The 15463-nt window shown below is 33.7% G+C and overlaps 1 protein-coding gene across 23 annotated transcripts in view; it reads left to right on the top strand.

Annotated features, from left to right (window-relative positions):
* br (broad-complex core protein) overlaps window positions 1–14792 on the top strand; it is a 122642-nt gene extending 107850 nt beyond the window's left edge. For 6 of the 23 annotated variants that reach the window (XM_088262527.1, XM_088262528.1, XM_088262518.1 and 3 more), the window contains one exon: window positions 8896–14791. In XM_088262527.1, coding sequence (XP_088118653.1) covers window positions 8896–9233 — 338 coding nt within the window. In that variant the 3' untranslated portion in view covers window positions 9234–14791. The other 17 variants (XM_088262532.1, XM_088262525.1, XM_088262523.1 and 14 more) reach the window with 9 other exon arrangements.
* Window positions 14793–15463: the final 671 nt, after the last annotated feature.

Raw genomic sequence — 15463 nt, 5'->3', positions numbered from 1 at the left:
ATGGTTTCTTGTAGTTTTTGTAAAATTATATGGACCTTCACAATTTTTATTTTAATAAAAATATTTCTTGGTTTTGGTAATACCGATGGTAGAAGATTACTAAAACCCGCTGTCAGCTTTATCACATTTATGCGTGAACTTATCGCAAATATACGTTTATTCACAATGTTAGTTAATTTGTGGTTATTATGTGATATTGTGAAAAAATATTAAAACAGGTGAAGTTCAGTTCACAATAACTTACTCAAATGCAGTATAATTCACAAGAACTCACTGAAATACAGTTTAGTTCACAAAAACTCACTCAAATACAGCTTTATTCTCCACTACTCAAAATTTACATTCATTATGTTTTTGGTGACATTTTAGTAAAAAAAAACTTATTGTCTGATAATTTGCCTTGATTATTTTTTTTCATTAAATCATTGATATTTATTTGATTAATTTTATCTAAATATTGACAGTTTCAAAATGAATAATGCGTTAAACATAAATGATGACTCGAGGATTCAACATAGTAATTACATTTCATCTGGTTTTTGAAGAAGAAATAAGCAAAGGATGGAAAAATATGGAAAATTCAAAGAAAAATATTTAGCAGAGGTCATCCAATGAAACTGGTGGATAAAATATCATACCCATAGATGAACTGGCCTTGTATTCAATCTCTAGTCGAAACTCGTAAGAGTTAGTTATGGTATTACTAAAATAATTGTGCAGAGAAAATGACGTAATCTGTACCCAGAATAGAGGAAATTACTAATTATTTCTCAGGGTCGAAGGATTCACCCTTAACTACAGCACAAACGATTTAGCAATGGCTAGTAAACCAAATCACCAAGCCCAAGACCACCCCTAATGGAAGAAGCACAACCCCTACTACTGTGATCTATATGGTTGATAATTGCTCAGAAATAAAATTTACTAATCTACAGTGATAATAGTAAAATAAAAATAAAAAATTAAATTTGATGCCCAAACTGCTTAAAAATATTTAAAAATTGTTTTTCTTGCACATACTTTCTTGCTGTAATATACATACATAGTCTTAAAAAAGGTGTCGGTTAAATTGTTTCATCGGAGATGTAATTAATATTAGAAGTAACATTTAGTTTAACAGAAAGTTTTGTAAGGAAAGCATGACATTTCTAATGTTGAAAATAAATTGGAACTACACGCTAACGCTAAAACAAGCAAATAATCATAACCCGAGTGAAATGAGCTGGGAATGTGCTATGGCTAGAGTGAGTTGTGAAGTGGCGACAGTGGGGGGAGGGGGGAGGGGGGAGGGGTGGGGGTGGCGGTGCTTTGTAGAGTTAAGAGAGTGGAGAGAGTGGATCTGCAGCGGAGTTTGTGTGCCGCCAGGTGGTCCCGAGGAGTACAGGTGCGAGCCGTGCAACAAGAGCCTGTCGTCGCTCACGCGCCTCAAGAGACACATCCAGAACGTGCACATGCGGCCGTCCCGCGAGCCCGTGTGTAACATCTGCCGCCGCGTGTACTCGAGCCTCAACAGCCTGCGCAACCACAAGAGCATCTACCACCGCAAGCAGCCCCCGCCTCCCCTCCCCGCCCCCGCCACCTTCTTCCCCCTCAACTAGCGCCAGCCTCTCTCCGCCTCCGCCTCTGCCTCTGCCTGTGCATGACCGTTACTATTTCAGCTATTGTATGTGTCGGAACCAATTGGGACATACCACGCCCGATATTTAATCTCACGAACCAACCGCAAAGCGCGCTAGTCAACCAAAAAAAGTCAATCGCAATCTCTTATCAAAATTCGCTTAACCGAGAGAAAATGATCAGAAAAGTTCCTCCTCCCAGGTTGTACATTACATTTTTGGCATCGATTGTGCCAATTGGTTCCGCTTGTCTGGGACCTGTTGGAATATGTAGCATCGCTTCGTATTGTCTCCATTCTACTAGTTCTGCTATGTCGGGCTACTTGCCGCAGGCATCACCCTGATGTATCTGGTGTTGGATTTACCTTTGTTCTCTGTTCCGTCATGCTCCGCATGGCGTTGTATACCTGGGATATGGATAAATTATACTTTCACTCATTTTCTCTAGTATTCCCCTCACTATTATTACCTTACGTACCTCAATTTGTCTTCTCGCTTATCAATCTACATTTCATTCCAAATGCAATCATTGTTAACATACCGATAGATCCATCCGAACTTGAAATGTTCGCCGTGGACTCTTGCCAAGGAAGTAACATTATTTATGCTTTTTAAACGTAATTCAAAATCTTAAAAGAAGTAATCTTTAGTTTATCGCTTTGTATGATTTGTCAACCTAGAAAGCTTAATTAAACGCGAGAGTCGCGTTAGTTAAAACAGATACGAATAGCGGCATCTCTTTTTTACTATTTTCACCTAGCAGAAATGCGAATACGCGTCTCGCATCCGTAGCTATAAAATGGAATTGTCTGGAAATGAAATGTAGAAGGATAATGGTGATTGCCTCGCGCGCTCTCGAGATTGATTGACTGGTTAAACTAATGCGTGGCTTTGTGGTTGGGTTCGTAGTGGGGCCGCTGGGCGGGGGCCACCGGTGCGAGGTGTGCGGCAAGCTGCTGTCCACGCGCCTCACGCTGAAGCGCCACACGGAGCAGCAGCACCTGCAGCCGCTGCACTCGGCGCGCTGCGGCCTCTGCCACAAGGTGTTCCGGACGCTCAACTCGCTCAACAACCACAAGAGCATCTACCACCGCCGCCAGAAGGGCCCGCAGACCGCGCTCCCGCCGCCCGACGTCAAGATGCCCCCCCCGCATCACATTGACAACGTCTTTTTCAAGTTCAAAGACCAGTTCAATGTCTAATCCCGACGCTCTTTCTTTCCTTTTTAATTTCCGACTATTTTTCTTTAAGGGTATGTGTACTTTGTGAACTTTGTTTAAACGTCTCACATTTCTGCGCTTGGAATGCCGGCCATTCAAAATCACCACTTATGACTTCTACTAACATCTAGAGACACCTCTTGGAATAATTATGACATACTCAGACATGACATGCAGAGACATCTCTTGAAATAATTATAACACACAATATGATAAACAGTATTTCCCAAAAAAAAAGACAGCACTCTGGATACTGCCATATTAATACATACTCAGCAATCAGAAGATTTAAACTTCTTTTCCAATAGATAGATTTCTGTTCTGGGGCTTGTTGATTGTGAAATCAATGAATATCCATAGAGCTGCTAAGAAATAGTAGTGAAATATAGTCAAAGACTGGGAATCTATGTGAAAAAATCTCATTATATTTACTACTCTCTCATATAAAATAAACTTTCTTGAAAAATCATCAGGAATCTTTTAGTGACATCTGTTATATTACACTATAATTAAAAAAAATTACTTTATTTTCTTCTTTTACGAAAATGACAACAAAAGTCTCAAATTGTAGAAATGCCTTTTTATCAAGTACCCATGCCCTAAGAGCTAAAATATGCCGGTGACAAAAATCCATATTGTGTTTAAAAAAATTCAAGTGACATGATTGAGCAGGATTGCCTTAATCGATGCACTTAATTTCCTCTGATTAATAGCACCAACACGCTAATACTGGTTTACATGCCTAATTTATAGTTAAGTTTTTTTCATACTGTGTAGGCTCATGACATTTTTAAAAACAAACATGATCTCAAGTACTTCCCTTAAAGTATTTATAAAAACAATGTTTTCCCTTTTGGATGTAAAAAAAATATACATGGAAAGTCCTAAAAACATTTTTTTTTCTTACACAATTAGTAATTTGTTGTGTAAATAAGGATTGGCATTTTGTTAATCAAATTAAAATTGACAACCGATCAAAATTATTTAATAAATACTTAAACTATTTAAATTAACCCAGTACTTGTTTCAGAAATACTTTGAATGAAGGTTGTTTATTATAGATAGGGTCACTAGACCCATTTTCGGTTAAAAATTTCTTGTATCATACTATTTGGAAGACTGAATTTGTGAATGTACATTGAAGTAATGGTTTGTCCCTATTTAAAAAATATGTATTTGAGGTAGACTTGTGTATATGAAAATTTTGAGGCTTATGTAAATAGGGTTAAGATTTTTTTATACTTGGTTCATTAAAAAATATATAATAGTTATTTAAAGTAAGAAGCTATAATCTTTGTTTTTTTTTTATCTTTAATTCACTGACAATATTTATTCAAATCTTGAAAGTCATTAATTTTTTTTTTGTTGTTGGAAGTATTTACAAATCAATGTGAAATATTTTACAAATCAATTTATAAATGCAAGATTTGCATACAATTTTTTCGTAAAATTGAAGAGAAAAAACTCTTTTAATGTGTAATGGCCGCATTCATTATCTTTCAATGTAAAAATTTAAATATCAAATTATTAAATTCAAAATTAAAATTCATGTTTGACAAAATTTATTTATTAAAAACAGAATATGAAGGTTATAAATAAATCATTCAAGTACACTCTATTATTTCTACCAGCTATGTTGTCTGCCATATATGTAATTAGTTATATGACTCGATAGATTATTCTTTGCTACGATTGTACATTTTAAAAGTATATATTTTGTCTTTACGAAATGTATGCAGAAATATATTGTCAAAGCGTCAAGTACAAGCCTTTAGAATACGGAAGTATATTTTGTATAATATACACATGTACGCGTAATGATCAAGTAAGAATGTGATGGGAACTTTTTATCAATTATTTCTTACGAAGACGTATGCTTAATAGGTGTAGGCCTTCCCGTAATCCGTTGGGATTCACATTCCGCCTCATGAACGTGAGATGATTATCATTAAGTTGAATAGTTTATACGAATAAATAATATCGATTAGAATTTTCCAACTAAGATTTATTAGTAAGGAAATGGTTATGGGATTTATTTTACAAGTTTATTCACCTAATTCTTTAAATATTTTATTGATTTAATACTCCTTAAGACTGTTTCTGTGACCTGTTTTTATCTTTTGTTCATAAAATTTATATCAAATTGTTTATTACATTATCTAATATATTTTTATATTCTTTGATTATTATTCTTGTTCTATGTCTCTCGTTGTTGCCTTTTATTATTTTGAAATTCTTTATTTGTTACTTTAAACTCTAAATTCTATTTAATATAAATTATTATTAATTGTCTACTAGGTTACTAATTACGCTCTAGCATATATCGGACAAGAAAGTAGATTAAGATTTATGTGCGGATTATTATCGGGAATGTGAGCTCGCACGTCACGTGTGAGCTTCACTTCGAGATAGGCGTACACTTATTCCATAGTGTTCATTATATACATAATTCATTTAAACATATATTACTGGACCAGTATATTCCGAGTGTTGGCACTATAAAAGAGAATGCACTTACTGAGCGAGTTAAGTGTTCCTTCGTCGGAGCACATCATGATACATTAAGGTGGCCCTTGCCATATACTATAAGATATTATAAACTTACACGTTTAAGACATCTCTTTTTACGTTATGATTCCTTGAAAAGGCATATTAAACACTTTAGTTTTGCAATCATTCCCTTCGAGTCCTTATAATTTACTTCACTTAAACATATTGTCAACTAACGGCCGCATTGTTATAACTTACTCTCCGGTTAGACAGCTCAGACCCTAGTGCTCAGCAAACCTATTTATATAATGTGTCTGTGAATAAGCTCTATTAGATGTTCACATTGTGCTAAAGATGCCTTTTTTAGTGTTAAAAAACTTTCGACAATAATTTGTCTCGTTCTTCACATTCTTTGGATAATTCAAGGTATGTAAAAAATATAACATATAATCATTTTGAAATTCTCAATCAAGCATATGAGATATGTTAGAAAAATTGACTCATTTAATAAAATATATCTTAATTTGCAAATATAAAAAAAAAATATACATGAACGAACCTAACATTTATGAAATCTGGAATTTCACAATATTGAGGCAAGTGCGCCTGTTTTTTATAAATTTAAAAATCACCCATGTATTTGTATGACAAAAAAATAAGTACCAATGTTATAGGTGCATATTGAATATAGTTAATACGATTGTTTTGAAAGTTGACACGATTTGTTGCTTCAATGTTATTATAACCATATATTTATCACCCTATGCAATTATGGATGTATGACATGATCACAAACTTAGATATTCCAAAAATATTCTATTTTTATTTAATTATAAAGTACTCTCAAAATGTTCATCTTTATGTACCTTCTATTTTTTCAGTCAATGCTTAAAGTTTTATTATTGTGTTTAAAATAGAATATATATTTAACAAGAAAAAAAAAAATTAGAGTAGATTTTCTATTTAATTATGAACTAATATTGAAATTATCCTAATTTGTAACAGCTTAAAGCATAATACGGAGAATGTCATGTCTAATACATATACATATATATATTTTTATTTACTTGTTAGTTTTGTTCTAACTGAATCATTTAAAGGACTGATATAGTATAATTATGTTAGAGAACTACTTCTCTGAGTAGTTAACAAAACTAAACATTTGCTATTATGATTAAGGGAAAAATTATAGTATATTCATTAAAATGAAAAAAAAAAAAGATTGAACAATTCGATAATATATTGAATTTTCAAATAATTGTTATTGTTAACATTTTTATTTATTTTTATATTATGTGGATATTTGAGGTATTGAACTTTCGATCAAACATTATTTAAAATTATACTCTCTTTGTTACAAACTTACTCTTACATTATTTGTTAACTTGATGGAATGTAAACAATTTATACAATATCATTTAATATGGTTTCTTTAAGTTTTATTAAAAATTTCACTTTTGCAACTAAAACTGTTTTTTTTATTGTTAATCCAGTTGACATAAATATTTCCAATTTCGCAACGGTTATTCTCATGTGTGTGTTCTGGTTTCACTGACGCTTGAAGGTAAAATGACGCTTATTACTTATAATCCGTAGTTGAGTCTAGCACATTTACTGCCTGCACGCTTATCTCACAGCTTATTGTTCCTGGTATTGAGCGGGTGGCGGTGGCAGGAGGCGGCACGCAGTACCGCGGCCGCTCTGCCCGCCACTCTGTCGAGGAAGCATGCGCTCCTACGTGCTATTACCTGCAATGTCGTCTGAGTAATGTCTAGACTTTTCCAATCTCTCCTGTACGTGTATATTTGGGTTCTATTTTGACATCGCTAAGAGTTTTAGCGTTCATATTTTATATACGTATATAGATTTTTTTTCTTTTTTTACTACTTTGTTTTATTTCTTTTTTAAAACCTCTTTAAAATCATCTGCCTTGATTTACACACAATTCACTGTTATGTATTATAATAATTTATTAGTCCTGGGTGTAAATTAGTTTACATAGTGCTAAAGTGCATTATGGTTCCAATCTATCATCGCTTTCATAATGCCATATCATCTTCCTTTATACCTACATCTACATACTCGTACATATAGCCATCTCTCCGCTTCTCCACATTCATCACGTACCAGTAGTACACGTACTCTACACATGTGCAAGCCGACGGGAATGTATTACACTACTTCCTTTTACTTGTATTTATTCTTGTTCATACTTGATCTCTCTACTTTTATCATATTATTTCATTAAAGTCTCGATTAACCCGAAGAAGAAAGAAATAATTGTTCCACAGTTGAAATGTAATAATGTAAACAAGGTACTTCTGACGAAACTTTTCAAGAAGTTTAATATGCCTCATCTCATTTGAAGTAGTAGTAGGATCCGTCACTGTCACAGTCACGATGAAGTGGAGTAGCGCATAGTAGACTCGAGCAAAAGTTCCCTCAGAAGTGCGTGTGCGGATGCGAGGCGAGTGCTGTGCGGTGTGCGGTGAGCGCAGAGCGAGAGGAGTGAGACGCCAGGGACATTGTCGGGGTGTTTTCCCTTGTCTGGTTGCAGGCAAGAAATTGTTTTCGTGCCACCTCTGCGGGAAAGTGCTCTGCTCCAAGGCCTCGCTGAAGCGCCACATTGCCGACAAGCACGCCGAGAGACAAGAGGAGTACAGGTGCGGGATATGCGAGCGCGTCTACTGCTCCCGCAATTCCCTCATGACCCACATCTATACATACCACAAGTCCAGGCCGGGAGATTTGGACATCAAGTATTTTTCGTGATTACCCCGATGACAATGGTGCAACATTAACAGAAAGCCGGCTTTTATACCAATCTACAGCCAATATTTGCAGCAATGAAGGTTAGCCACGTTTTTTTAGAGCTTATTTTTATATAGGTTTTACATTTCTAACTGACAGGTGTTTCTTTCTAATGATGTTACGTATATTCTCAAGACTTTAGGGCATATTACGATCATTTGGTACCCGTTTACTAAGTTCGCTCCACATACTATGAATCTGGCCCTAAACTCGGTTCTCTAACAACACTCAGGACTCTTATGATGATTTTCCATTATTTTGCCGTTGCTTGAATAAGGTTATTTTCCACGTTTTTATTTCTGTGCACCTCCAAAGCAGACATTTTTTGTTTTTGTTTTATTTTTTTCCTTAATTTCTTTTACATTTACATTTGATTTCGATATGTATCTTTTGAAAATTGATTAAGTTGACATAGGTTTTTATCTATGTGCTTTTCCATCCCGAGTCCTTTCCATACAAGATTACTGTTGAATGTTGCTTGCCGCATGCTTCTTTCATTTGTAAACATGTCACTGTCGTTCCCTCAACGTGAAGTGCTGGTTGTGTAGTTTAATGACATTTTTATCATATCGGCTTAATGTCTAGTTATTGTTTAATGTCATATTCGATTTATAAATATATGAATAACCTTAGCTCGACATGGTCTGTCTGAAATTACTCAGAAAACAAACCTGAATGGCATAAGTAGGATAGTATGGCGAGTCCCGCTCCACTGTTCTGTACTGACGAGTGTGTGTGTGCGCTGGCGCGCGTTGCAGGCGGGGCTCTGCGCATGCCGCCGCCCACCTCGGGGGGCATCAACGAGCCGCAGGAGTGCCCCTACTGCCGGCGCACCTTCTCCTGCTACTACTCGCTCAAGCGCCACTTCCAGGACAAGCACGAGCAGTCGGACACGCTGTACGTGTGCGAGTTCTGCCACCGGCGCTACCGCACCAAGAACTCGCTCACCACGCACAAGTCCCTGCAGCACCGCGGCTCCAGCGGCATGCTCAAGCGCCTGCTCAAGACGTCGGCACTGCAGAGCGCGCTCGGCCCGCCGCCGCACCACCTCTTCGACCTGTCGCCTGCCGAGCCCGCCCCGCCCGGCGTGCAATGACTGCAGCGAGCCTAACGCCAGTGCGCCTGGACCGCTCCACCCCCCCTCCCCGGAGATTAGCCGCTTTCCGACAATGGTGTCAATGTACAGTATTATCTAATGTTACATGAACAATTATTTACGTCTCAGGGGTACATGTAAATTTGCAGCTAAACAAATGTTCTACAGTGGTGATACTGTATCGGAGATATTAGTCTATTTAATTTAGTATTAAGGTCACATTGACCCCGTGTGTCTTTTTAAAGGTCCGGTTTGAGAGATCAACGGAGGGGCAGTTCTGTTATGTAACTAGTCATGAAAATAGTGATTAATCTTTGTTTCTCCACTCACTGCAATAGTTGTTTAACGCTAAATTTCCAAATGTATCCGCAATAACTCCTTACATTACGATATCTCCCTCCAGAAACTGTCCCTCGGTTAGTAAAATCTTGCCCCAAATCTAATGTAATATAATTCATCTGTATTTATTTAATTAACACTAAATATTTTCCGCTCTATTTAACCATAAAGTTGGTAATCGTTACATCTCAATGGCATGGTAGTTTCATCGGTTGAAGGATAATGTAAAGCAAACTCACTGCCAAATTATCGATAGTAATAATTGTGTGTTTTCATATTGTAAAATAATTAATGACAGAAATACGACTAGAAATTCGGTTCTAATGCAGGAAATGACTATTTCAGTATGTTCAACAAGCAGTACAAATTGTTCATGAATTAAAAATATTTTTGTAATGTTTAAACACAACTTGTACAAATTGTTAAAATGTCGTATCGGCTAAAAATAATATTATCATTCGATACCGTAATCTAAACATAATCATTATTATATCAGTGGCAAAATGACATAGGCTTTAAAAACAGATATATATTCGGGAAAAACATATCACCTCCATTTAAAAATATATTTTTGATTTTAAATCTCTCAACTTGTCTACTAGTTTTCTCTCTACACAAATTAGAAATCATGAAGCTTAATTTAGTAAGTCAAGTTGTATCGTTTAGTATTTAAAGTTTAATAGGTAAGTAACTAAATATCAGTGAATCAACCCGCCAGATATACCAGAAACATAAGAATGAGTACTTAATCGGATTCTTTATACGTAGGTATTATCAACTGGGAATCCTTGGGAGGCGAGGCTCTCGGTTAATTGAATACTTGTCTTAATAACTAATTTATATAAAGTATGTTATTTGTCTGTGGACGGGCTGCGGCATTTAAAGGTTTGAATTATTAGAGTAGTAATATTTCTACTATGTTTGATGTTTCCGAGTGGACATTGGACCGCATCGTCGCGTCGTCCATCCCCGTTGAATGTTAAATGTTCTGTGATGTGGAGTTACGAAGGAGTATACGTTAGGTATAACATAGTTACAGTAAGAAGCCGGAGAATTATACGAACGTGTCTAATTGAGATCGCACTTGGGAATTATGACCAATATGAACCTCAGTAATTGTATTGTGCATAGCCTAAGTCTTTCGTAAGTAAAAGTAATTAAATATTATCATTAACGTAACTGTAATGTAAATGTCGACCAAAACTCTATACAAAATGTGGGTGTATTCACTATCAAAATTATAAATCTTAAGAGATGAGATGTTAATCTAAATATATTTGTATTAGGCTACCTGTTAGAGATTTCCATGATCAGTAAAGGAAAGCCAGAGACTTTGGTATTTTTAAAATTCCCCTTAAATTAAATTAATTAATGATCGTAGAGGATTCATCGTTGATTTTGAAAACGGTTTTCGAAATTTAAAACATATCTTTCCAGGGTTTTTAGTAAACGGTATATTTAGTAAATCAATCACTTTCTGTAAATATTTACCTGTTATATTATACATTTAAAGAATTATATCAAAAGTATTGGAACTTTGTGCCAATGTTTATATCATTAGACTAACCTATCAACCAAATCTCTTAACATGCAAGTATTTGCGCAACATTTCAATCTACGTTTTCACTAAAGCGATCGCTTTGTAATTATCCGTTGGTTTCCCCAATTATTTGCTATCAAACATACATTCAAAGCAGACAGAACGGTTCAATTGCCGTCGCTTTACAGGAACGCACACACATTTAGCGTATTACCCTTAAGTATCGTTGGTGTATATTCCGAGTAATGTAACTTTAGCGTTTAATTAAACCTTTTAAGTTTGAAATCCTTCTACTGTTGGTATCCCAAAACTAATGATAATTTATCGAATTTGGATTATGTAGCATAATTATTGGCAATTTTAAAATGCATTGTGCATATGTTATTTTTTGGGAAACGTGCTGTGAAATTTTTAAATTAGGTCAAAAATATTTTGGAAATCCCTTATAAAATTATTAATATATTATTTAAATTGGCTCAATGCAAAGCACTCATTTTATTGTATTTTTCAGATATGCGTGATTTCTTTTAGTGATAATTATATAAAACCAAAGAAAATTTTACTCTTATATTCATATACATTAGGTAAAAGTTTAGTTTCTTCATTTATTCAAAATTCTGTCTTTAAAGGGCATATCTTCACTACGCCAGTGATGTCTCTTACTTCACGTACGCCTTTATCCCGGGCAAGAAATATATTCAGCATTTTAACTTATTCATACTGTTTAAAGTGACAAATTAGTATCAAATTTTCAGAAAGTAAACATTAAATTATCCACATTCTATAATGGTCTTAATCACAATCGAGTTTACTATGCATCTATTCCATAGAAACATTGGAGTGTAGTGTATAAGGCGTACAATTATAATTTTTAAATAGTCAAAAGCCAAAATTACTTTGAAAGATGAGGATGTGTTATATATGCAGAGGCAAATCAGGGGTATGACTGAAAAATCACATGATCAATTTGAGCCTTAGCCTAAAAAGGTTTTTTCTGACCGATTTAGTCTCATGACAAGTCAAGCATAAGAGCAAGCGGACTTTGACTACAACACATATAGAACATCACTGGCGCGTTGACGGTATGCACTATTTAATTATGTAATGAGTATATCATCTTACATTAGTTAAGTTTGACTATGTTATTTTCATGTGCCATATATTTAACAGTTTAAGATCTACATGTAGATGTTGGAGTTTCACAAGACAAATAACACAAGCGGTGTACATAATCAATAAGTTTGTGCTTTTCCCTTTTTATTAAATGACAGTATTAAACATTTAATGTTACTTATTAATTATTATTACACATCTCTTTAATTTTGTAGAGATAACATAAAATGGATGTTGTTAGAGTATTCCATCTGCGTAATTACTAGTATTTCTCGTTAAGACTCGATTACTCACTTTCCATTTGATCTATTAAATAATACTAATTCATAATAATGGGTATAGTGCACATTCTAGCAGACAAAAGTTAAATACTTGTTTATTTTGGTTTTTACAATGATAAATTCATTTAACTTATCGCAAATGTAATTTTTACTAACATTGAAAATGCATAGTTTATATTTTCATTTAATGTAGTTAATAATCATGGAGTTCCACCGTGTGTTGTCAATCAAGTTTCAGTATAATTTACGGACGGTTAATTAATCTAACTCAGAATTATGATTAATATATAACATAGATCCAATCTCTGAAGAGAAAAGTATACAACTTTGTATTAACCGTATTTATCTTAATCATATATTTGTGATCTTTTATTATTCGTTCTAGGCTTTACTAAATATGTTGTATGAAAACCTCAAGGTCGCGCTTCTCTGTAATGTTTTGCTGTATTCTAATTTTAGTACATTAGCATTTCAAGTATTGTAGAGAGGAGAACACTCGTACTATCTCATTGCTAATGGTCAAACCAATTTTAGCTCAAATGGATATGTGTATTGAATTATTAAAAGTGAGGTTTTAAACCAACTTAGGGAATTATGGCCAATGTCGGTTTGTAATAAATTTAGGTTAAATTTTGCTTATCTTGTACTTTGTAGATTATAAGTATCGCACATTGTGTTTAATCTTTCATTACTAATCATAGGTAGGAAGTACTTTATGTTTTAATTGAAAGCTATGTTGAATGTGGCACTGGATTAAAACCCCTTTAGTTATATGTACCAGTGCAATCAACTACTTGTTTCCTTTTTGCTTAAAGCAGAATTCTCCTTTAGCGCTTTATTATAAGTTCATTTCGAGGCAGCTTTGTGTGTGTTTTTTTTTCAATTTCCGAACCGGTGAGAGGAATGTTTCAGTTTTAACCCAATATACTTGTAGTAATATATATCATATATATTACTTAAGTAAATATGTACATATTGTAGCTAGTTGTACTACGGAAATGTTTAGATTGCATTTTCTTCAAAGTTTAACTACCCATTATGTAAATGATTATATAATATTAACGAGATGCCTTCAAACAGTACAACATTTGAATACAAGTAGTTGAATACATGTCAGAATTCATTCTTAACAATAATTAGTAGAACTGCCTATTTATTATATACATACATAGTTGTAAAGTATTACTGTGCGCCTCCCACTCGGAGCTTTACACGAGAGGCGCACGTAATCTACATAACCTCAATTTACCAGAGTACCTCATTTTCTAAGAATACACTCAATAGTATAGCAATTTTTTACTAATGTGATTACATTCTATCAGAGATTACAAATACATATATTTTTTTAAATATCCTACCATATGAAAATGCAATAGCCAAATGTTATATTTATATAGCACCTATACAGACCCTCGCAATAGTTTTACCAGGAAGTTTGTACTTAGAGAATGAATGCATCTGATATTTCTGCATTACACATTCTATACAAAATGTGACTACAGTCAGTAGTGCTGTAGTCTATATATTTTTTGTATTAACAAATATAAATCCATTTCGGAGATATGCATATTCTAATCAAAAATGTTATACATTCTAGATTTAATTTCCTCAATTCCTTTTCATATTAGGCAGTACTGAATCTATCACTTAAACAGCTTTAAAATATGTAACAATAAAATGTTAGTGTTGTCCATCTAAACACCATCCAGTGATAAAATAACTCATGTGCGCCTTTAATATGAATAGGATTTGATAATTTATATTTTCTACATAATTATTTCTATTAATATTATTTTATTTTCTATTTAAGTATCTATATTATTTATATTTAAATATTATAACATTATGTTTAATGTTACTAGCATTTATATGCAATTAGTTAACTTAATTATTATTATTCAATGCTTTATAGTTGTTCAATATATTGTTGTTTTTTCTTAAATTTGATAATTGGATAAACAGATCTCCTACGATAAACATGAATAAATTCACAACGCCCGTCTGTATGGAATGTTTAAGCTAATATTGTGAATAAGTGTCTGCAACTTGTGTTTTATGTCAATTGTTCTCCGAGAACAGCAAAGGCGTTGTGACTTTACTTTTGTAATTTAATGCTATTTAACCTATCTTAGTCTTGTTCCATTTTATATTGTTTATATTGTCTCTATTTTATTGATTTAATCCTTCACAAATTAATTATAATCAATAATGAAACAATGTTGGTGTAATTAATTAAACAATATTAAAACTCGAGATGATTCCATTAAAATGGTGTTTTATTTCTCTATAATTATTTATAGGAAGTAAAATCAAAGAGGAATGCAAAAGTTACAGATCAAACAGAAGTGTCTACTGTGGGTAAGGAGGTAAGTCAGTTTTTGGTTAATATGAAATTGTGCCATTATGTAGCGACTCGTGATATCCTCTTTGTTTTTTGAAAAGTTTATTATTTTCATGTCACTTATTCTGACTTATCCCTTTATTCACTCACATCAAGAAAATAATGACTAATAACTAGCAGATATAGCTCACTCCTTTCAAGAACGTCATAAATCAAAAAACTTGATTTTCCAGGAGAACGTTTTTAAAGTTTAAAAATATAATACAATGTATTAAAAATAAATATCAAGCCACTTATTGAACTTTTTACTGTGCAACAGATCTTTTTAGGTAAAACTGAAGGTTTTTTCTCCATTTCAAAAATATTTAGTATATTTAAAAAAAGTAATTAAACAGTTCCTTTTCTTCAAAATGCAAAAACAACACTTTCTGCCCTGTAGCGGGTAAATATTATGTTAAAAATATGCCTCTCTTTCTGGGATATAGTACATTTTCTGGGCATTCCGAAAACACGCACAACTGAAAATTGACAATTTTTGATTTATGACGTTCTTGAAAGGAGTGAGCGATATAGGAGAATAAGGACCTAAAGGTTTTATATACGTAAGTATGTGACT

This window comes from Brachycentrus maculatus, unplaced genomic scaffold, assembly GCF_059751285.1.
Source record: "Brachycentrus maculatus isolate JH-2025_06_01 unplaced genomic scaffold, ASM5975128v1 h1tg000180l, whole genome shotgun sequence".
Classification (NCBI taxonomy): domain Eukaryota; kingdom Metazoa; phylum Arthropoda; class Insecta; order Trichoptera; family Brachycentridae; genus Brachycentrus; species Brachycentrus maculatus.
Note: the sequence above shows the minus strand (reverse complement) of the source record. Positions and strands in the feature narration are given on the sequence as shown.